At 36.1% G+C, this 22,310-nt stretch overlaps 1 protein-coding gene across 1 annotated transcript; it reads right to left on the bottom strand.

Annotated features, from left to right (window-relative positions):
- Nucleotides 1-1,285: 1,285 nt before the first annotated feature.
- LOC106661923 (fibroin heavy chain-like) lies at nucleotides 1,286-4,143 on the bottom strand. The gene is made up of 2 exons (XM_014385682.2): nucleotides 4,041-4,143; nucleotides 1,286-3,342 (listed from the first exon to the last, which is right to left on the bottom strand). The coding sequence occupies exons 1-2, from the start codon at nucleotides 4,107-4,109 to the stop codon at nucleotides 1,393-1,395; spliced, it is 2,019 nt and encodes a 672-aa protein (XP_014241168.1). The 5' UTR covers nucleotides 4,110-4,143; the 3' UTR covers nucleotides 1,286-1,392.
- Between the last annotated feature and the right edge of the window lie 18,167 nt (nucleotides 4,144-22,310).

Raw genomic sequence — 22,310 nt, 5'->3', positions numbered from 1 at the left:
CTTCTATTTAAATTATACTTTGTCTATGTAGAATTTTAATTTATGGTATGTTGCACACTTTTTTAATTAGTCAGGGAAGTCATTAAAATCATCTAGATTTTCTTCTTTTAGCACGGAGGCGAGGGGCATAGAAAAAGATTCTAATATGCTAATAGTTTGTTGCTGGTTTGATAACACATTATTGCTTCTTTGTCTTGGTTATCTTTAAAAAACTCAAAGGTTTACAAGAATATGATTGTGACGTACGTAAACACGTAGCACGAGTCAATTAACAGCTCTTTCCCTTATCAATTCAATTTAATTTGGATGTAAATACTATAATTACAATGAAAAGCATTTATTTTGACTGACAAAACAAGTACATTTGCAAATTAGATGAAATGTATCAATTTGAAATACTTAACCAAAATCAGCCGATATGAATTGAAACAACAGGGATTCGAAAAAATTGAAATGACCATTTTTTCTTAATTTAACGATATGTGGCTGCAAAGGGAAATGTGATGTTGAAAAACTGTTTTCGTACTAACCCTATAATCTAGATCAAAATATAATTTTTGTTGTTAACAATTTTTCTTTCATTCATTGCTTCTGACCATTTTTTTGTATGTCCCAGCAGTTACATCAATTATTGTTTAAGTTTTATTTAATGAAAATTGTTTATGTTTTATTTTCGTTGTATTTAATTCCATTAAGCGTACGACAATATTGCTGTCGGCAGCTCGTTTTGAAATTTCTTCCCTCAACTAGTTTTGTGAATTCTTATCCCATTATAAATAACAAATTAAAACACTTTAAATTGTAGGTGGGTAAGTAAACATTATTAGGTAATAGCAAAGTGCTGTGAAATGACCATGACATTATGCCTAAATAAGACTTTTAACGAAGACGGAACGTATCTTTTCTCCCCAAAGGTTAGGTTTGTTAGAATTGGCCAATTTAAAACTGTTTATTCGGCTTTGATCAAATGTCAAATGTGAATATCCAGTGGACCGGTATTAGTCCGATGAATATATATCGTTCTAAACTCTTCTCGAATCCTCACCACGCCCTTAACTCATATAAGGCGAGATGTGAGGAAATACAGCCTTGATATACAACCCTGTGTCGTTCGAAACGAATATCTAGGTCGGAATAAATTAGTCAGAACGATTTTGCCATTTAATAACAGGACTATCTTAAAGGAGAGTTGAGACATAAATTTTATCGTTCCTTCTTCCATACTTCATTGAAAATTGAGTAACAATGCATTTGGTAGGATTACATTTTAAAATCAAAATTAGAATTAATTTGAAACAAATAATTTATTCAATACCCTAACAACTGGGTATAAACCTTTTATACAAAAACAAAAAACACATGGCTTTAAGGGGTTTTGTGGGAAAGGATTGTTTAAAAGGAGTAGCTGGATCCGAGGGAGGAGAAAGTAGCGTGGCTCACTGAAGGAGCAGCGGAAAAGCCTACGGCGAGAGGAGCAGAGTGGGCGGCGTAGGTTGTGAGGGCAGGGGCGGCGGCGTAGCTCTTGAAGAGGGGAGTAGCAGTAGAGTAAGTCCTGACTGAGGGAGCTGAGTAACCGACGGCGACTGGAGAGACGTGGGCGGCGTATCCAAGACCGCCGTAAGCGTTACCGAGGTAAGAAGAAGAAGAGTATGTGTTTACAGCAGGGCCGGCAGACACCGTTCTGAAGGCGGGGGCTCCGTATGAGAAAGCGGGGGTGGCGTGCACGGTGGTGACAGCGGGAGCTGCATAGGAGACAGCTGGAGTGGAGACGGTCCTGACGGCAGCGACGGCAGGGGCGGCATAGGAGACAGCGGGGGCAACAGCGCCATAGCCGACACCGGTGTATCCGTTACCGTGGTAGGAAGAGGACCTGACAGAGGCTACAGCGGGAGCAGCGTAGGATACAGCGGGGGCGACGGTCCTGACGGCGGCGACGGCTGGTGCGGCGTGGACGGTGGTGACAGCTGGAGCTGAGTAGGAAACAGCGGGTGTGACGTTCCTGACGGCAGCGACGGCAGGGGCAGCATAGGAGACAGCAGGGGCAACAGCGCCATAGCCGACACCGGTGTATCCGTTACCGTGGTAGGAAGAGGACCTGACAGAGGCAACAGCGGGTGCAGCGTAGGAAACAGCGGGAGTGACTGTCCTGACGGCGGCGACTGCTGGGGCAGCGTGGACAGTGGTGACAGCGGGGGAAGAGTAGGAAACGGAAGAAGTTCTGACGGCAGCGACGGCAGGGGCGGCGTAGCTGGCACCAGTGTATCCGTTACCATGGTAAGTAGATGACCTGACAGAGGCGACAGCGGGGGCGGCGTAAGAAACAGCGGGGGCGGCGTAAGATACGGCGGGGGCGGCGTAGGAAACAGCTGGGGCGACGGTCCTGACGGCGGAGACGGCTGGGGCAGCGTAGCTAGCACCGGTGTATCCGTTACCGTGGTAAGTAGAAGACCTGACAGAGGCGACAGCGGGGGCTGCGTAGGAAACGGCGGGGGCAGCGTAGGAAACAGCGGGGGCGACGGTCCTGACGGCGGCGACGGCTGGGGCAGCGTGTACGGTTGTGACAGCGGGGGAGGAGTAGGAAACGGAAGAAGTCCTTAAGCCAGAGACAAGTGGGGCGGCAGAAGCGTAGCCGGCACCGGTGTATCCGCTACCGTGGTAAGTAGATGACCTGAGAGAGGCGACAGCGGGGGCGGCGTGGACGGTGGTCACAGCAGGAGCAGCGTGAACAGTGGTCACAGCAGGACTGACAGCGGTGTAACCGAGACCGGCACCGTAGCTGACTCCGGAACCATAGCCGAGACCGGCACCGTACCTCAATCCGGAACCATAGCCGAGACCGGCACCGTAGCTCAATCCGGAACCATAGCCGAGACCGGAACCGTATCTCAATCCGGAACCATAGCCGAGACCGGAACCGTATCTCAATCCGGAACCATAGCCGAGACCGGCACCGTATCTAACTCCGGAACCATAGCCGAGACCGCTGGAGAGGCCAAGGCCGGAAGAGTAACCGAGATGGTTGAAGGAAGCTCCTCTAAGAGCGGCGACGGCAGGGGTGGCGTAGGATACGGCGGGGCCGACAGTCCTGACGGCGGCGACAGCTGGGGCGCCGACGGCAACTCCTCCGTTGGTGGTCCTTGAGAAAGAGTTGGTGCTGTATGAGTGAGCTCCTTGAACGTTGCTAGTGAATTGAGAGACTGAGTCTCCGGCATAACCCTTTTGGGTTTCTTCGTGTGTTTGGCCGAGAGATCCGTCCAAGACACCAACGGCACCACTGGCGGTCCTGTAATGAGCTGGGCCACCAGCATGGGCAAGAGCCACTAAGGCAAGGGAAAGGACTACCTGAAACATGAATACATCCAATGTTTAAACAATTTCATATTCGAAATATACCAGCATTTTTCTTAATGCAATGTCTTAGCAAGTGGTCAACTCGCTGAGCGATTAATAAAATTTCATGATGTTTTACATGGGTGTCCACCATCACTCTCGTGATTGATGCTTAATGTTAAATTTAATGTCAGAAAGCTGTTTAAGTAATAACAATCTTTCTTCACGGTCTAACAACGTAAGCATGGTTAAAGTTCCGTCAAGCTCATTAACAGACAAAATATTTATTTGTTTAAACAATAAGGTGGCGATTTTTAAAAATATTGTACTTTACACTTTTTTCAGCTCAATTTTTTTCTGTTGAAATTACGTAATGATAAAAAAATTTTTAATAGCAAATGGTTCAAAAATATTTACTTCGATACTTTTTTTTAGACGATACGAATTTGGACGAAGTTAAAGTATTAATTTATGTAATTGTCATATAATCTTCCGGTTTCTAAATCTATAAACATTTAACTTTTGTAAAATGCCAGGAAAAATAATTTTGAAATCTTGATATATTGTAGTAAATTTAAATAGTTTCTTACGTTACGAACCCAAACTATAGAATTTCGACATTTTCCAATTGCAAACAACCAAAAGTTACAAAAGCGCGTAATCCAAGTGTCGCGAAAAATCGTTCTCTTTCCTCAGGTAGATGTGCTTACCTTAAAGACCATGTTGTTAACTGTGGTTAGAATACGTTCCTTCTGGCTTATATTTCTCTTATATACCATAAATGTTGCAACCCTGAGCCCCCTCCAGCCACCGGCGAACCAAAGCCCACCTTTGTCCTCTTACTTTCAACCGATGCTTCACTCGTTTTTTTATGTTTGCCTTTTTTCTTTTTTTTCTTTTTTTTAATATATATTGTTTTTCCGTTGAGATACATATAAATAAATATCCACATAACCATTTTGAAAAAGACTTGACAAAGCCGATTTGAAGTTTATATTAAAAAGTTATATGAAATACTTTTATGCCATCCCAGGATATTGAAAGCGTATTTTAATATTTTTTTATAACTGTCACATCGATTGTGACACTATTACTTTCGATGGCTATTGCAAAGAAATATATCGAATTGCCTGGAAAAAACGGCTCAGCATTACATGTTACATTGCACGTGTGTAGATTTAGCGCCGGTTTCCTAGAGCCTTCCACTGGAAAATTATGAGCCCTTCATACGAATTGGCTCTGCCCTTATGAAAGGGCGAGTTTCTGGTCGGGGGTCAAATAGCTCACTGGGGAGGTATTAAGTAACACATTGTAACATTGCCACCCTTTCCTCCAAATGACGGGCCCTATTCCGCGAAATGTAATAAATTTTCATGTATCACTGGAATGGGACGAAGAAGTATCGACGATTTCAACACTCGTGGAACTATTAAACCGTTCTCAGGTTAAAAATAAACTAAAATTTCGAACAGTCCAAGTTTTTAAAAGTGAATATTAAGAATAACTTAGGTGATAATAACTTGGATTATTGGAAAATAAACAGTAACTCTATTAAGGCATAAAAGAACTACCGTGTAAACATAAATTCGTCATTTTTCCAGCCAAAACGATAAATAGTAATGAAAGTAAATACTGTTCAATATCAGGGTGTAAACAAAACAATATATTTTGCACTCTTAAACTGTAGTTCTTGGATCTAATGAACTAGTAGACAAACACAAGTTCGCGTTAAAGAGGGTTACTTCCTTGAATTTAACTCGTTGAGGAAGTAGAAGTTTTCCGGGAAAAGGGTCCGGGATGGAAATTGAAGTTGTGACCTCAGCGGCGTAAATCCTCAGGTGGCTCCGCCGGCACGGGTTGAAAAAGGTGCCTGTCGATCATGATATTGATGGCAGCCCGTTCCCATTCCCTGCTCTGATCTGTTGTCTCAAAAACAAACACGAACCGAAGAACTTTCCCTCTTTCGGGAAAATATTTCCAATCAGCTTTAAAGTTGCGCTTTTCCTTTTCCCAGTGGTAAAACAAATGATTACGCCTTACAAATTAAGACGTATGACGAATGGCTTTAACCTTAAACTATTACAACTTAAAATTCTCGCCAAAATTCTATTTACAAAAATAAGAAACCGTCCCGTTCAAATGGCCTGTTAACTATTCTTGTACGAAAACGCATTCGGAAGACTACTTGTCCTAAACCAGCGGAAATTGATATTGAATAAATTTCAAAGAGAATCCGATATTGCCTCCCGGTTCTCCTCTCACTCAGGAATTATCTTAAGTGAACTCACTAATCAGGTAACTGAGGTCTTTGAGAAGACACCCCAATTTTACCGAGTCTCTTCTATTAAAACGCATTCGACCGGTTCGATATTTCACTTCCAGATTTTTCAACCTATATACGACAAGATTTATACCGTCATACAAAAAATTCTCTATTATTTATCAGTTTTTACAATGTAATATTTCAATTCTTACCGTATAAAAACACAAAACAATCCTCGATTTCGTTCGTTACTCGTAATACGACAAAACCTATTGATAGTTCGAATCACCCCTTTTCGAAATTGGCAAAATTGTACATTTCCATAAAACAATGCGTATAGGCTAACCAGTCGAATTGCCCCCATTTGAACCGGGTTGAATGGAAGTTACACCAGTAAGGTACATGAAACGGGATAAATTTAGAATCCTGATTTCCTTTCACTGATGGCAATTTACCAATTAACTTCGTCGCTCTGCCTGGCACAAATTTGTTTTCGATTTGCCACCTGTCTCAGGAGAGATCAAATCAGCCCTATAAAACGACCTCAGAGACATGTTTACGCAATTTGAGGCCGTAGAAAAATGAATAAAAAATTCCTTTCCCTTATTTTAACCCGTTTGTCCATTTAGCAATTATGCTATACTGATAAGAAAACTCATAGCTACTTTTTACAACTCATTTTTTTATATTTTTAATTACTAATTTAAGTCGTAAAGAATCCAAACGAAAACGAAACAGTCTAATAATCTTTGAAGTATTTCATCATGTGGGATGTAGTCAAATAATCCTTTTTTTGGTTTTTATTTGTCTTTCCAAGAATCGAAAACAAAACAGTATTATAGCCTTATATATTTTCCTCTTCCCTTAAATTCACTTCCAGATATTTCAACCTAAAACGAGGTAAAATTTCGTTCGTGACAAAAAATATTCGTATCATTTATTATTGTTTTACAATGGGTTGGATCTTTTATATTTTTTCTAGTAGATTTTTCATTTTTTACTTACATTTTAAGTTCATCACCATCCGTGTTTCAATCATTACCCATTAATATGTTATCACATAAATCCTATTGATTTTAAGGGAAATAATTAATCGGTAATCATCTTCATTGCCATCCCAAAATTGTACATACAAATAGGTCTATATGCACAATTTTTCAGCTAGTTAAATTTTAAGATTAATTATACATTAATCCATTTATGTTTAGTGGCCTAATTGACCATGCTAATTATTCCAATTTATTATTCTTTTCATGTAAAGACTTGGTTGAGATGATTTAAGATTAATGGTTGGACTTAGTGTATTTATTATTATATTATTTATAAGCCAATGTAAAATTAATAGTTGGCCTCATTTGACAAGTTTTAATAAATAAAATTAAAATAAAATACAATCGATTATGTTTATGGTCCGATTGACCAAATAAATTCTTTTCAATTGATTAATCTTTAAGTAAGGTATTGGTTGAGATATAAAAGTCAGGGTCACGAGCGAGATTTGAACCCACGACCTTCCGGTTAAATATGCCGCTGCTCTACCACTTGAGATATCGTGACCTCGGTCCACTCGGACACTAACTGCCCATCTCAACCCCACCTTTTGAATTTTCCCTCCTTTTTGCCATTTTCCCCAGAAATTGACCTATTTTTAATCATAAAACTATATTTTCATAAAACCTGTATATCCCTATTATGTACTAATGTTATTGTTACTTTTTCTTCACTACGTTGTATTTTTTATTTATTTTTTAAATTTATTCTCTTTTAAATTCCATTGGTGTAGACGACCAGGCTGTCCACTTCCTCCCTTTAGATGTTTTAACATAAAAACTAAACAAAAAACATTGAAAACCAACATTTTAACACTAACATGCTAAACATATTAGCATAGTCTGCGTTTTGGAATTAACACCATAAAATAATTCATTTTAAAACACTTTACTCGCTTGAGATTCAAAATAGTCTTGCATAAAATCAATAATATATTCTTTTAACATAAACCCAGTATTAATTTATATAAGCATAACCCTGCACGTATATGCACATACAAACACATATGTACAGAATTTATTACTTCTCGCTGCTTGTCGGCTTTGGCCAACTTTTGGTTTTGACAGTCCGGGGCCATCGAATTTTGGCTTCAGGCTCAACAGCAACGTCATTTCATCTCCAGCGCATGCAGTTTTTAACCTAGACACATTCTTAAATACATCGTTACCTACATACAAACCATTCACTCAGAGTGGTGGAATAAACGATATTTCTTCAGCACCTTTTACTACTTTTAACTAATATAATTGAGGATACAATACTTCTCCACTCACATACAAAATCTCGCCAATAAATACACTATTCTTAGAGGACAAAAAGAATAAACAAAAGGAGATTCATATCACTACTATATCCTATATAACATACAGGGTGTCCTTTTTGGATAGCCCGGCTGAATTTCTCTTGAACCAATGACTCTATAAAAAATACGTGTTTAATATTTCTTAGTCTAGTTTCAAATTTTTCCTTTATTTTAGAAAAATAGTACCAGGGTAATTCAGGCCCAAATCAACTTCAAAATTTCAAATACGACCCTATACATTCTGACACTTCATTGTAAAGGATTTTTTTCACTCTGAAAACAATGGTGTATTCGGATTTTAAATTGGTCAAAAAATGACAATGTTATAGCAAATAATTTTTTTTTAAACCATTTCGTTTGTTTCAGTGTTAAAAAGTTTGAAAAAACAGTCATTTGGTTTGCTATTTATTAATCACATTTTGTGTATGCTTTGCGTAAATATGCAAAGATTTGCTCTTTTTAACCATTTTTCACTGGCGCTAGGAGCGATAGAGGCAGGGGAGATGGATTGACAAGCATTTTCTGTTCTTCAACTCAGGTTGCTGGGTTATGATTGGCGTAGCTGGGTTTTTAAATGGCCCCACAGAAAATAGTTAAGTGGAGTTAAATCGAGTGACCGAGGAGGCGAACAGACCGGGCTGTGAGGTCTTATCCACCTATCCCGGAAGTGACAAGTCAAATAACGTCTCACCTGCAAGGAATTTTTGCGGGGCATCCATCAAGCCGGAGAATCATCCTTTGTCGTTTTTCAAAGGAACATCAACTAATAGTGTTGATAAAGCCTCACTCAAAAAATTGAGAAACTGAACCTATTTGAATTAGTTTTGTAGGAACAAGGCCCAAAGAATTTATTTTCTAGAAGTCCACACCAAACGTTAATACTTTGAACCACCTGCTGACAAGAGTACGAAATTTTCGGCTTTTCCTCTTCTCACGTTCAAATATTCCGACGGTTTGCCGGTATGCCATTATAGGTGAACTTGGATTCGTCAGTCCATAGGATGTATAGAAGAACGTTTTCCAACGTCTGTCATAAGTCCCTGGACAAGATGAGAGCGATACGGCTTAAAATTGACAGTCCGGAGTACTTCTTTAATTTTATTTTTTTGAAAAACCTAAAACCCTTCCAACCTTTCGGAGAGAGGAATTCGGATTTTCGTGAGCATACAATAAAATATTCACCTCCTCGTCGAAATTACTCTGCAGGTTTCGTGGTGATGGAACAGGAACTGATCCGTATCTCCTCATATTACAAGCAACACGTATTGCGGTTTACTCTGGGGCGATCAGGAAATTTCTGTGACTGCAAGACGCGCAGTACCACTACTATCAATAAAGCAGTCGTACATATAAACACGATGTTGATCGGAAAAATATGCTCTTCGGTTCATTTACAAGGAATACTGAATGTAACAATTAGGTACTATTGTAAAATTTATTCACTTCCAGGAAATAAAATTTGCTCTCGTAATGGCAAACATTGACAGACTGTAAACAATAAAGGCAATTAATGTTTAGTTTAGTGAAGAAGCGAAACTATTGGAATTAACAACGAAACAAAGACTTGCAGGTTTTTTCAAACTTTTGCCATAAGTTGGTCATTTTTGACCAATTTAAAATCCAATTGCACCATTGTTTTCAGAGTAATTACTTTAAAATGGATTGTCAGGGTGTGTAGGTCATATTTGAAATTTTGAAGTTAAATTTCTGCCTGAGATTCCTTGTATAATTTTTCTACAAAAAACGGTAAAAATTGCATACTAGTCTAAAAAATAATAAACACTTTTTTAGGAGAACTTCAGTCAGGTTATCTAAAAAGGACACCCAGTGTATAACAAAACAGTCCTGTTTCCTCCAAAAATCAGAACAAGGTGCCCAAATACTCTCTGATGTGGTCACGTACAATTCTAATATCGGGTGACATTCCTACTTGCTCTCTGTACGCAGCCGATGAATGACACCCGTAAATTACGTGGGATAAATCGAGCAACCTTTTTATACATGCCGGACAAATACTCGTAGTTTGGTCCAAAATTAAGTGCAGACATGTCAACCTCGTTGGCCTGTTCAAAATCGGATGAGCATGTTCCCTCCTGCTATGCTCGGTACATTCTATTTTCAGGGAGTATGGCAGATCAATCCTCCTAAAACCGTCATAAAAAAGCATGGTTTTTATAAGGATTTTTAAATTATGAGGTTTTGTGAAAATCTCTAATATATAGGATCTCACACATAGAGAATTTTTGAAATTCTTCAAAAATCATTCAATGTTTAAATATCTGAAGGTTTTTTTTTTTACAAGTTCGTTTATTTCCGACAATATTTATGAAAAACGTATCTTCTCAACAGAATAGTTAGAAAATTAATTTTGGTACTTTATACTCGAATTACAGTCTACTATTACCCATTTTTTTACTTCCCATGACGAACCACCCTGTATGAATATGTAATATTTTTTTAATACCTTTTATTAAAATTAATATAATATTATAATTTACTGAAAATAAATGAAAATATAGTGTTTATTTGGGGAAAAAAGAAGAGGGGAATGTCATTAATACCACAAAGTCAGTAGAAGGTGATTTATCGTTGAAACTAAGAGATAGTATGAAAAACAGACTGGCTTTATATTACATTTGTAAAAAAAAATTATTCTTGAAATATTATACAATTATACAAACAATAACTATACTTGAGCGAATTTTGTTAAAATCATTATACAAAACGTTTAAAAAATTAAAGCAGTATGGGTTTTTCCAGCCGTCTCCGCATATTATTGATTACTGATTTATATAAGCTCAAATCTGTATATGTACAAACGCGTATACAGAGTTGAGCCTTTCGCTTTTCGCAGTCTACCAGCAATTCCAGCTTTTGTAATTTAGAACAAATTAACGGCAGGCCTCGAGAATCACCCACCCCGTGTGTTGGCAGTCTGGGGTCAGACCTCGGTCGTATCCGCCCAACCGCCGAGTTTGGGCGCCAGGGGCTATCACCAGCTGGGTCATTTCTCAGCCCCCAACTTAATCACTTCATAAATTCAAACTTATTCACACTCTTAAATTATATAATTCACACTCTTTCTTGCGTACCATTCATTCAGTTAGAAGTACTCGATATTCCTCCATAACCTTTGAACTAATTGTATAATAACCTAACTGATTGTCAGTGGAATATTCAACATCAACCCTCTCACACTACATATTTACGCCAATAAATACATTCACTCTCGACACATGCTAAGAACACAAAACAATTATTATTGTATGCAATAAAACAAGCCTGTTTACTCCAAGTATCCGAACAGGGGACCCAGAGACGAGCTGCCGTGCTCAAGAAGGTTCACAATATGCATATTCCTATGAACTTTCTATACGGAGCCATGAATTGCACCCTTCAATTAGGCAAAATGGAGCAGCCTTTATTTGCATGCCGCACACATATTCGGGGTCTGTTGGCCCAAAAACCTGTGTCCAGGTGTCAGCCTCGCTTGGACTCTCCTTAATCGCGTGAAGCTGAATACTTTTCTACGGGTCAGGTTCTCCAAGGGCCACCTATCGACAGGGTTGTGATACGCGAGAGCTTCTCTGCCGATTTAGCCCCCCGACGTTCCATTTTCTCCCCCTCCAGACTTACGTGTCTGGGTCCCTGACTCTAACCACCTACCTCTAACCCTAACACCTAACTCTAACCTCCTATTTTCTAACCCTAACTCCTAACTCTAACCCCCTATCTCTAACCCTAACTCTACCACTATCTCTAACCCCAACTCCTAACTCTAACCTCCTATTTCTAACCCTAACTCCTAACTCTAACCCTAACTCTACCACCTATCTCTAACCCCAACTCCTAACTCTAACCTCCTATTTCTAACCCTAACTCCTAACTCTACCACCTATCTCTAACCTTAATTCTAACTCTAACCTCCTATCTCTAACCCTAACTTCTAACTATAACCACCTATCCCTAGCCTCCTACATCTAACACTAACTCCTAACTCTAACCACCTATTTCTAACCTTCACACCTACTCTAACCTCCTATCTCCAACCCTAACTCCTAATTCTAACCTCCTATCTCCAACTCTAACTCCTAACTTTAATCACGCCTGTCTCTAACCTAACTGCTAACTCTAACCACCGTTTTGCCGAGATGCTCTAGTTTGTGGCATCTCTACATACCGTATATAACATTAGTATAAATAAATATCAATTTTAACATATAAAGCATAATTTTGATCCCACTATTACGGTCAATATTTACTAGATATAGTAATTTTAAAAAATTAATTAACTAAAATAATAAATTTAGGGGAATGTACTTTTAAAATGCCCTTACGAAAATACCAAAATGTATTAGGTGAGGTGTATGCTAATGGTCCTATGACTACGAAAAATATAAAAGTTGATCGCAAGTGATCTTTAAAATATATATATAAGAAGAAAATCTGAAGGCGATCCGGCCCATGTAATAAAATACCAAGAATGTCAGAACTTCCTGCATCAATCAAAATGTGATTCAATCGGATTGTGATGAATTTGATCAACACTAGTAAACGTAAAGTAAAAAAGCAAATAAAAATTTTACTGAAAGGGCAATATAAACGGTCTCAGGAAAGTTAATGATAATCTTAGGGATATCATTTTATTTTTGAATTTAAATGTATTGAAAAATGTCCGTCTGATATAACCAATAAAGAGATAAATTCAATTGTGTGAGTAAATTTCTAGGACTGCCTAACTTTTTGTTATATATAGCAAGAGCTCCAGATTAATAAATAAATTTTAATTTCATAAAGTTTTGAATCATAATGAATTAGAGCTATCACTCATGACCAATCAAATTAAATAATAAATTTGAAACGATAAATTTCAAATGTATTATTAATTAATTAACTGCCTGGTAGAATTTAATATACTCGACTTGTATTTATTTACTTTAACAGCAGAACCTGGGCAATTGTTGACTTATTATATTGTACAATGTTGACTGAAAACATCCAATAAAGCTGTTATCTAAATACAACGCAAGTTATAAATCCTTGGGAAAAGCTGGTGACCGCTCAAGACTGAAAAGGTCAGCACCAAAAAAAATATATATGTATATACATCGTTTCAATGTGCGGTCATCACATTTTTTGCAGAATAAAAAAATCCGTTTCGCAACCTTATTTGTAGCTTTTAATGTAAAAAGTTGTTTTACAACGATGAACAGAAGGAAATCAACATTTTCATCAAGAAAGATTTATCCGGAGTCCCCGTCATGAACCTTTTAAGGGTAGGTGTACTTCAATTTCTTCGCTCCTGGAGTTTTATTGAAGATTTTAAACGACTAAGCATAACAGGTATTGTGAACAGAAAATATTTCTCGGGGAAAAGAAAGATGAACCATTAAATTGATTTCGTCTTTCTTTAAAGCAGCCAAAAATTTAATTTTTTTTTTAGAAGCTACTGAATAGTCTTCTATTATTTTTATATGTTAAAATAGACCCAATCTTAAATTTTAGTTTTGATTAAATAAAGTTGAATGTTTCGAATCGAAGCTGCCATTTTAACCCGGAATCCCAATGTCAAAGAAGCTTTTAAACATTGTGGTATGTGAACCATTTTCAACACTACTCATAACCCGTTTTACCTTTTTTATATCAGACATTCCTGCCTTTATTTTACGCATTGTTTTAACCAAAGAAGAAAAAAATTATGCTAAGGTAAAAAAGTATCGATTATACACTCAAAGACAAAAACCGGACACTTTTATTTACTTGTTTTCCATAATTATAAAATATAATGATTAATAATCGACTTAAAACTTAAACTCGACATTAATAACTTATTACTTACCTTTATGAAATGATACTAGTCACTTTACCCTCTTTAGATTAAAAATGAAGAAAGCCAGTTCAATTTCATCTTTCCAAAGCCAACTTATCGAGCGAGGATTGTTTTCTTTGATGAAACAATACATTTTAGAAAAAATTGATTTTTTTGTCTTAAAAGCATGGTTTTAAATCGAGATGATCTCGCCCGGGAAGATGGATGGTTTGGCCAACGTAGCGTCCTTTATTTAGTCCAAGACATGGGTGTGCCATGTCTACCATCCAGCAGTTTAGGGCCACCGGAACTCTCGATCGAAGAGAAGGCCAAAGAGATTGATGTACGACGGTTTTATCTCTCTTACTTTACCTCTGTACCGGTTCGGAGGTCGGAAGTCGTCGAATGTAATGTACAATATGCATCATGTACCTCTGTACCGTCAATTAAGGGCTTTCTAGTAGTACACTCCAAACGGTCCGAAATGGAAGGGTGAGCATCAGAAGGCTTCACGAGAATAACCTAGTCCCGCATCAGGTTCTCTACTCCTGGAGAGGCATTACATCGAGTAGAAAGGCTCCCGCTTGGACACTTGAACAATGGGGGCTGTTCTCTTCACAGATGAGTGCCGCTTTGGTTTGTGGGAATCACACGACCGGGACCGTATGTTGAGAAGACATGCAGTACGCTTTCCTTCATGTGCCATGCTTGAGCCTTTTCAAAGAAGTAGGTATGATATGGAATGGAGTCAACATCTATGTGCGTACCAACTAAACTAAAGCCATGCAGAATCTTTGACTGCACTGAGGTACATTTAAGAAGTTCCTCTAGACGTTGTAGAACCATTTGGTCCATTTATTATGGATAAATTCTTGTTAATGCATGATAATGCTCGAATGCATGAAGCTCTAATTGTAGCATATGACAACAACTATTAGTATGAGGATGTTGGGAATACCACAATGAATTGGCCAGCACATTCTCATGACATGAAAGCCCATAGAACACTTATGGGACATGATAAAGAGACGGGTGAGATGGAGTTCGTCACCCCAGTAAGTGTTAAACTTGCTGTTTACATTAAAATAAGCATGTTGTACAGTTGTATCTGAATCTTGGAACAGCTTCAGAAAGGAATAACTCGACTGTCTAATATACATCTATTTTTCTCTCAGGACGTACCTACAACTTATTTTGTAATTTTTTCCTTTCCAGGTCTAAGGATGGTACAGGATCAGCTGCATCACCATTGGTCTAGTTTTACTGCTGAATTCATTAACATAATTTATTATTATTTATCTGTTCCGACTCTCCTTCAGCTCTCACCACACTGAAAAACATCTCCTAAACCTAGACATCCAGGATACTCCGACAAAATTAAAACAATATCAAGATGAAGGTGTAAAAGTATTATTCAAATGGATTTCAGGCCACGCTGGTATAACTGAGAATTAAAAGATGGAGCTATTCTTGGCAATAGAGGTCACCTAAAATGGTACTCCTCGCAAAGGGGGATCCTTCAGTCACTTTAAGCAGCTCGTCTGGGAGGCTTGGAGGCGTGAATGGGATGCCTGCGCAGGAAACAAACTCCTCGCAATAAATAAACTTATAAAAAAATAGGAATCCTTTTCCAGATCTTCCTGAAAAGAAGAAAACCATAACCCGGCTTAGAATTGGCCACTCCCGACTCACCCATAGTTTTCCCTTTGAAAGAACCCCTATATCTATATGTCTAATCTGTACATTTCCTATCAATATCCCACTCATAATTGATCGTCCTTTATACACCTCTGCAAAAATCCTCAACCGAATCCCCAAAGACCAATCCATACTTAACTTCAACATGAATAAACAAAATTTTGGACTTCTTAACAGAAATCCAACTAAAATTAATTTTACTTTCCCTCCTCGATAAAACCCTGCGCACAATATTAAGATTAAAAGCATTAGTTGCGAGAGATCCGTTGGGTTCCGTTCTTTCCAGGCCTGGCGATACCACTGCGCCGGGGTTCGCTCTGATGGAGCCGGGTTGCACCGCTGACTTGTATAGTCTTAAGTTTTAATGTCCAATAAGGTCGCATCTTTAAAAAAATGTTGTGATTGTGTAACAATAAATATACATACAGTTCGAAATAAACAACAAAATAAGAGTGTAGGGCTTTTTGTTGTTTTTTTAATGGTTATCATCAGGCATTTTGTCGCAAATTAACCATGTAATTATATCAGTTTCCTACTGACTAGTGAGGCAAGAATATTATAAACAAAGTTACGTCAGAGTGACTTTGAGCTCTTCCTAGCTAAGGGTGTATCGATTACCTCCGACATCCATGTCAGCAAAACAAAATTTCATTATATCAAGTACTAAAAGTTGGCCTTATACTTCCGGTGATACGTTTATGCAAAATAGAACAAGATATTTCATGGCTCCTCTTCACTATACAACTGAATAATTAATTCATTTCACCTGAGGACGTTGCAAATCGTATGACCAATAGATTCCAAACAAATCACTTTCTCCCTTTTATTTGACCAGTGCCATTCAATGAAAAGTGATGAAAATGAGATATTCGAATTGCCATTCCCCCATTATTAGCCTTTGAATTCTTTCTTTGTCGACATCTTCTCAGAAAAAGTTTTATTTATTCGGTCGAACAAAAAAAATTTTATTCGGTTATTTTTAGAGCATGGTAAATAAGCTTAATGAAATTTTTTATTGATCAATTTTAACCCAGAAGTAATTTTGTTCAATTTTAACAAAATGGAATTCGATGACCCCAAGACCGCCCCAGGCCGTCCGCAGCAATTTTTGACGCGTCAGTAATGATTTATGACATTTTGCGCTTTCTCACGGAGAAAAACGATTCTATTTCTTTTAGTGCCGCTTTTCCTCTAGTGCAAGGAAGGTGAGTTTAGTTTAGAAATACGAACGAACATTGGCCGTTTGGTACTCGGTTTCAGCTGTCAGGAAGCAATTCAAGCAAATAAAGGATTCCTCTTTCGATCCGATTAAATGCAAAGTGTCTTCTTCAGGGAAGTACGCCTTCCGTAACGGTCCATTTGCTTCCTTGTGTTCCAGTTCCTTCCGAATTGTTATCCATAATCCACCTGCCATTCTTCTAAATATTCAGAGAAATTGTCTAATTTATCCTGTGTTAACATCGCAAATCGAACTACTAGTTTTCTGCCAGTAAACTCGTTTATCGGGGCATTGCACGACCAAGTTTCTATAAATGGAAAACTAAACTATCCAATTCAGCTTATCTGATAACGAGGGTGGCTTACCGTAAATTATTTTACTATATATTAAACTTATTTTTGCAATACCAGTTTTATGCTTAAGAAATTATATTTTCTATTCTTAATAGTCTAAATACTTCTATTCTATTGCTTTTCCTTACTGACATTTGAGGGATTTAGATAGTGTTGGATGTTTGAAGTTTTTTAAGTCCACCAATTATTTATTTACTACTTTTGAATATTTTTGATTGGTTATTTGGAGATCGTGAGGTGCGGTCTGGTATGACGTAGGTTTTAGAAAATTTCTTAGAAATTTTCTTTATCATGCCAACGTTTCGATCTTTATTGAGACCATCTTCTGGGCCTGGGATTCATAAACATTGGTTAAATTTTACAAATACATGTAGGATGTGAGAAAAATAAATTTATACAATTCTAGAAAATTTTAGATTAAAAAAAATAAATTTATCCAATGCTAGAAAATTTTAGATTAAAAAAAAAAAGAATTTATACAATGCTAGAAATCATTGGCATCACTAAACACCACACATTTTTAATAGTAAAGAATTTTTTTTTAAATCAGGGCTCTGGTTTTAGAACAAAACGTTATTGTAATTACTTTCAGTCAAATTTTTGCTTGTTACCATCTTCAGTGGTTTATTTATATATTCAGATCAAATTAAAGGTTTTGAATCAAAGTTTTAAATTAATTCATTTCTTTTGTTTTTTTATTACTAATAACTAAATATATTTTACATGTGGAATATTTTTATAAGTCCTGAATTTAATTTAGAAATATCTGCAAATATCAGAAAGGAATTTATTTTATAGTATAAACTAGCTGTTCCCAAACTTTTTCTTTTTCCGGCGCCCTTAAAATATAAGAATTTTTATGCGGCGCCCCAAGTCAAAACAATAGTCTATCTCAGCGTGAACTTAATTATAGCAGTAGTAATTCATTTTCAATTCAGAAAAACATTGATATAACTAAACCTCTTATTTTACCTGCAATTTTATTTAATAAATAATAAGAACTCCTGACTTTCTTGTGAAATTGAAAATTTTCACTTTTGAAAAGAGATGATGCACTTAATAGCAAAAATACAAAAGCGACTACTTTTCTTTGGCACAATAATATAATACACTAGTATAGCTGTCTCGTTAGCACTCATATTGAGATTGTATGGCCACCAGGGTCTTGATTTTTTTTAAAGTTTTATAAAGGGGGGGGTTATGTTTTAGTTTTTTTATATAAATATAAAAATAATAATCATATTTTTATATAAAAAATTTCGCAGCGCTCAGTCTGGAATTGCTGGTATATTCTTTCTAGTAAATAAAAGATAATTAAGTGATATAATCAAATCCATCAAAAGATTAAGTTAAATTCAGTTTCATTTTATTACTTTTATATGTAGAAACACATAAATATCACCTTTTTATAGTGAGATTTCGTCATGAGGTTATTGGATTGATGACCTTGTAGTTTGGTAATTTATGATCATCCTGGACTATCAAACGCGTTTCTGCATTTCGCCATCTTCAGCGCTTTGTTTTTTCATAGATTCAACCTTTCTGTAACAAGTTTTAAACTAATAATGCTTCCTATTTCTTTTTACTATTTGTAATTCCCGGGTGTTTCAGCTCTGGGTAGGGCTCTCGTCGTCCGAGTGGTCTCCGGGGGGAGAAAGAGTGCCTGAAAATCTTTATATGCTATGTGTTTATGGTTTTTCTCGTTCTTTACATGACAAAGATGGGCGAAAGAGGTAAAACAAACGAAGAAATTTTGTTTAAAGCTCAGATCCAAGGCGATGACCATTTGAAGTTTGTCATCCCATAAATAGTACATACATACTATTGGTAATTATGGACATTTTATGTGTAGAATATTTTTACAAATATTGAATACAGTTTGGTTGGTGTTTGGCCATTCATGCAATCTATTTTGAACAGATTGTTCTACCTTCAGTTTTGTCGACATTGTGTGTCAGACATGATCCATTAACACCCAAAACACTCTGTGGAGAAGAATCATTGCATGCTCGTTTTCATCATTCGATTTCTTCTGAAGGCGATCAACCTGGACTGTCAGTGCGTGTCGGCATTTCGCAAATTTCAGCACTTCGTTTGTGTAATAATAACATGATTAACAAAATATCTCAAATACCAATCATTGAAGTTATTGATCAAGATTGATGAGTATGGAGACCAGAATGATCGAAAAGGTCAAGGTTCAAAAAAAATCTTGCTTCCAAGAAGTAAGATTTGGACAATAAAATAAATTATGTAAAAAATATGAGCGAGCAAAGATATTATTAACGTCCTATGCTCATGAGAGTCATTAGTTGCAATTTACTAATTTACGGTTAATAAACATGGTCACAATCTGCAAAACAATATACAAGGTGAAAAACGACCCAACGCTCGAGGGAAATCTTTTTGACTTAGAAAAGACACAATTAGACATTAGGACATACAGTTGTAGAGCAAACAATAAAACGACAAAGATGCAAGCCATGTGAACTGAGGATAACAGTGATCCCAACGTGAACAGGTAACCCAAAGATCATTTTTTTTAGAAAAACGGAAGATTGGATGTCCAAAAAAGTACTGGATTGAATTAATTTTATTGTTTGCAGGGAAGAAATGGTTCAGGATTGCAGAACACAGAAAGCAGAGGAAACCGATAAGGCAGGACTTCGCTCGAAAAATGGCCATGATTTAAACTTTTTTTAAAATTAATTACACAAACGATTTGAGTAATTAAAACAACAAAAATTGTACAAATTGAACAAATAAAGCATTTAAGATTTATTTCAAAAATAAATTAATTTATAACATTTAACAAACGATATGTTAATCACGCTCGAAACAAAGCCAATATTACGCCTTATTAGTAAACAGAGATAGAATACAAAAAAATAGAATAAAATAGAATAGAAAAAAAGCCACGAACTTGATTATGCAGTATGGATTAAGATAAATTTATTCGTATCTCTCCCTCCTAAGCGTGACGAGTGGATTTTATCAGCAGCTGCAGAGTACGCCTACCCAAACTAATATAAATTAATGTCTTCTCGAGAGGGAATTTTTTTCTGCCTTATAAGCAAATCTCCTTGATGTTATTGCACAAAGGGTTAATTTTTGTGGAAGATTTGAAATTAAAGCCTTATAATGACAAAGAAAATAAATTATCTCCTCCATTTTCGTAAGAAGACTTGTTTCGAAGCAGCTAGGACATACCAATTATGAATTTTAACCATAAATTTGTTAATTAGATAATTTTCTAAATGTGTTTTTAGCGCAATGTCTCGTCTTGAATTGTTTGTGGCCCCGAGAACTTTGGTCGTGTTGAAATGCTTAAGAAAAATTTTAAACAAAACAACAGCATTATAAATGCTTTTGGATTATTGTATATTTAATTTTTAAAATGTTTTAACATCAAGTGGGCTTTTCGTAATGATAAAATTACGAAAAAGGAGAAATAGGGGTAAATAAAAAAATGGCGTTAGATTTTTTAATAACCGTGAAACACTGATATCTACATCGAGAAAAACAATTTGCACAGTTCAATCGTTCAATCTTTTCTAAACCAAATCGATAATTTTTCCTAATCAAATTGAACTATCGAACCTTTTCCACGCTTATTTAACTACTCAAAGTGAAATTATAATTTTATATCATCATTTGAAGCTAGAAAATTGTCAAATCAAATTGTACTTTTTCCTAATAAAATTGAACTTTTGTCCAATGAAATTGAAATTTTTCTAATCAAATTTATCTTTTGTCCAACTAAACTGAATGTTTTACAAGTCAAATTGAACTTTCATCCAACTAAATTATATTTTTAAAAATCAAATTGAACTTTATTCAAACAATGTGTTTTCGAATTAATAAAAACTTTTTTAAATCCAAGTTGAACTTATTAAAAAAAATTGAACTGACTTCTAACCGAACTGTATTTTTTTCAAAATCAAATTGTACTTCTCCTAAACCAAATTATTTCATTTCCGAATCATATTGAAACTTTTCCACCCCTACTGAACTATTTCGAAACCAAACTAACGTTTTATACCGCCTTGAAAATTGTTCAAACTACATTGCACTTTTGCCTAAACAAATTAAACTTTTTCCAAATGTTACACATAATTTATATCTACGTAAAATTCTAAAAAATATTTTTATCACAGTTGAGAAAAAGGTTGGAAATATGAGGATTCGTTTTTTTAGAAATGTGGCTAAATTTAATGGCATCTCATTTTATACGTTGACCTAGAAGAAAAAGATGGTATTATATAAGTTTTCGTGTAAAAAAATATTGCATACATTTTGTCCTAATAGATAATATTTTGTTGATATTTTTAGATGATATTTTGTTCAAAAATTTTGATTGTATAAGTATTTCATAGTATTACAGATTTTATAAGTAATAATCCTGTTAATATAAAAAGATGTTGAATTTTAAAAAAAAGGCAAAAGGTTAAATAGATTAAGAAAAGGTTGTAATATTGGAATTTGGTTTCAAAAGGTGAAAACGTTAAAAATTACCAACGGTATGTACGTACATACTTCATTTCAGTGGTCAGTCTCTTACTCAACATAGTTGTGTTTCCCATAATTAAAACAAATGGTTTTTGAAGTTCGAGCAATACGTTATTCATATAAAACATACGGGGTATAACGAGAAATGTTGATTTTATTTTTGAAAAAACACTCGAACCCACTGGATAAGCAGTTGAAAGAGTAAATAGCGTCCAGGATCAGCCCTTTTGTCTCACCGACTGGAGGCCGTTTGTTTAGGCAACAAAAACCATTTTTACAAGATCCTCGTCAATTTACAAGTTTTCTCTCTAATTCAACCGACCCTCTTCGTTAAACGTTAAAGGGGATGTGGCCAAAAATCGATCTCCTTATTCCTTAATAGTATTCCTCAAACGGTGTTATAAAATATTTTATTATCTGTTTATCATCAAAAGGTTTTGGCTGTTCAAATTAAAGTTTATTGATTAATATTATATTTCCATATCAAAAATAGCATATAATAATAATAATTAAATCCATTAGAGTTCGTGGTCCGATTGACCAATTAACTTTTTTCAATTAATTAATCTTTATGTAAGGTATTGGTTGAGATAGTGGATCGAAGTCACGATAGCTCAAGTGGTCGAGCAGCGGCGTATTTAGCCGAAGATCATGGGTTCGAATCCCGCTCGTGACACTGACTTTTTTATCTAAACCAATACCTTTCATGACGATTAATTAATTGAAAATAAAAATAATAATAGTAATTCAGATATCGTGAGATGCGGTCGGTTGTA

The sequence above is a fragment of the Cimex lectularius genome, unplaced genomic scaffold, assembly GCF_000648675.2.
Source record: "Cimex lectularius strain Harlan isolate CLEC.00 unplaced genomic scaffold, Clec_2.1 scaffold34, whole genome shotgun sequence".
Taxonomy (NCBI): domain Eukaryota; kingdom Metazoa; phylum Arthropoda; class Insecta; order Hemiptera; family Cimicidae; genus Cimex; species Cimex lectularius.
Note: the sequence above shows the minus strand (reverse complement) of the source record. Positions and strands in the feature narration are given on the sequence as shown.

What these genes read in the sequence shown, in the direction of transcription:
- LOC106661923 (XM_014385682.2), bottom strand. Translation starts at nt 4,109, where the DNA reads ATGGTATATAAGAGAAATATAAGCCAGAAGGAACGTATTCTAACCACA. An exon ending in TTAACAACATGGTCTTTAAG is followed by an intron (nt 3,343 to 4,040) that starts GTAAGCACATCT and finishes TTCATGTTTCAG; the next exon opens with GTAGTCCTTTCCCTTGCCTT.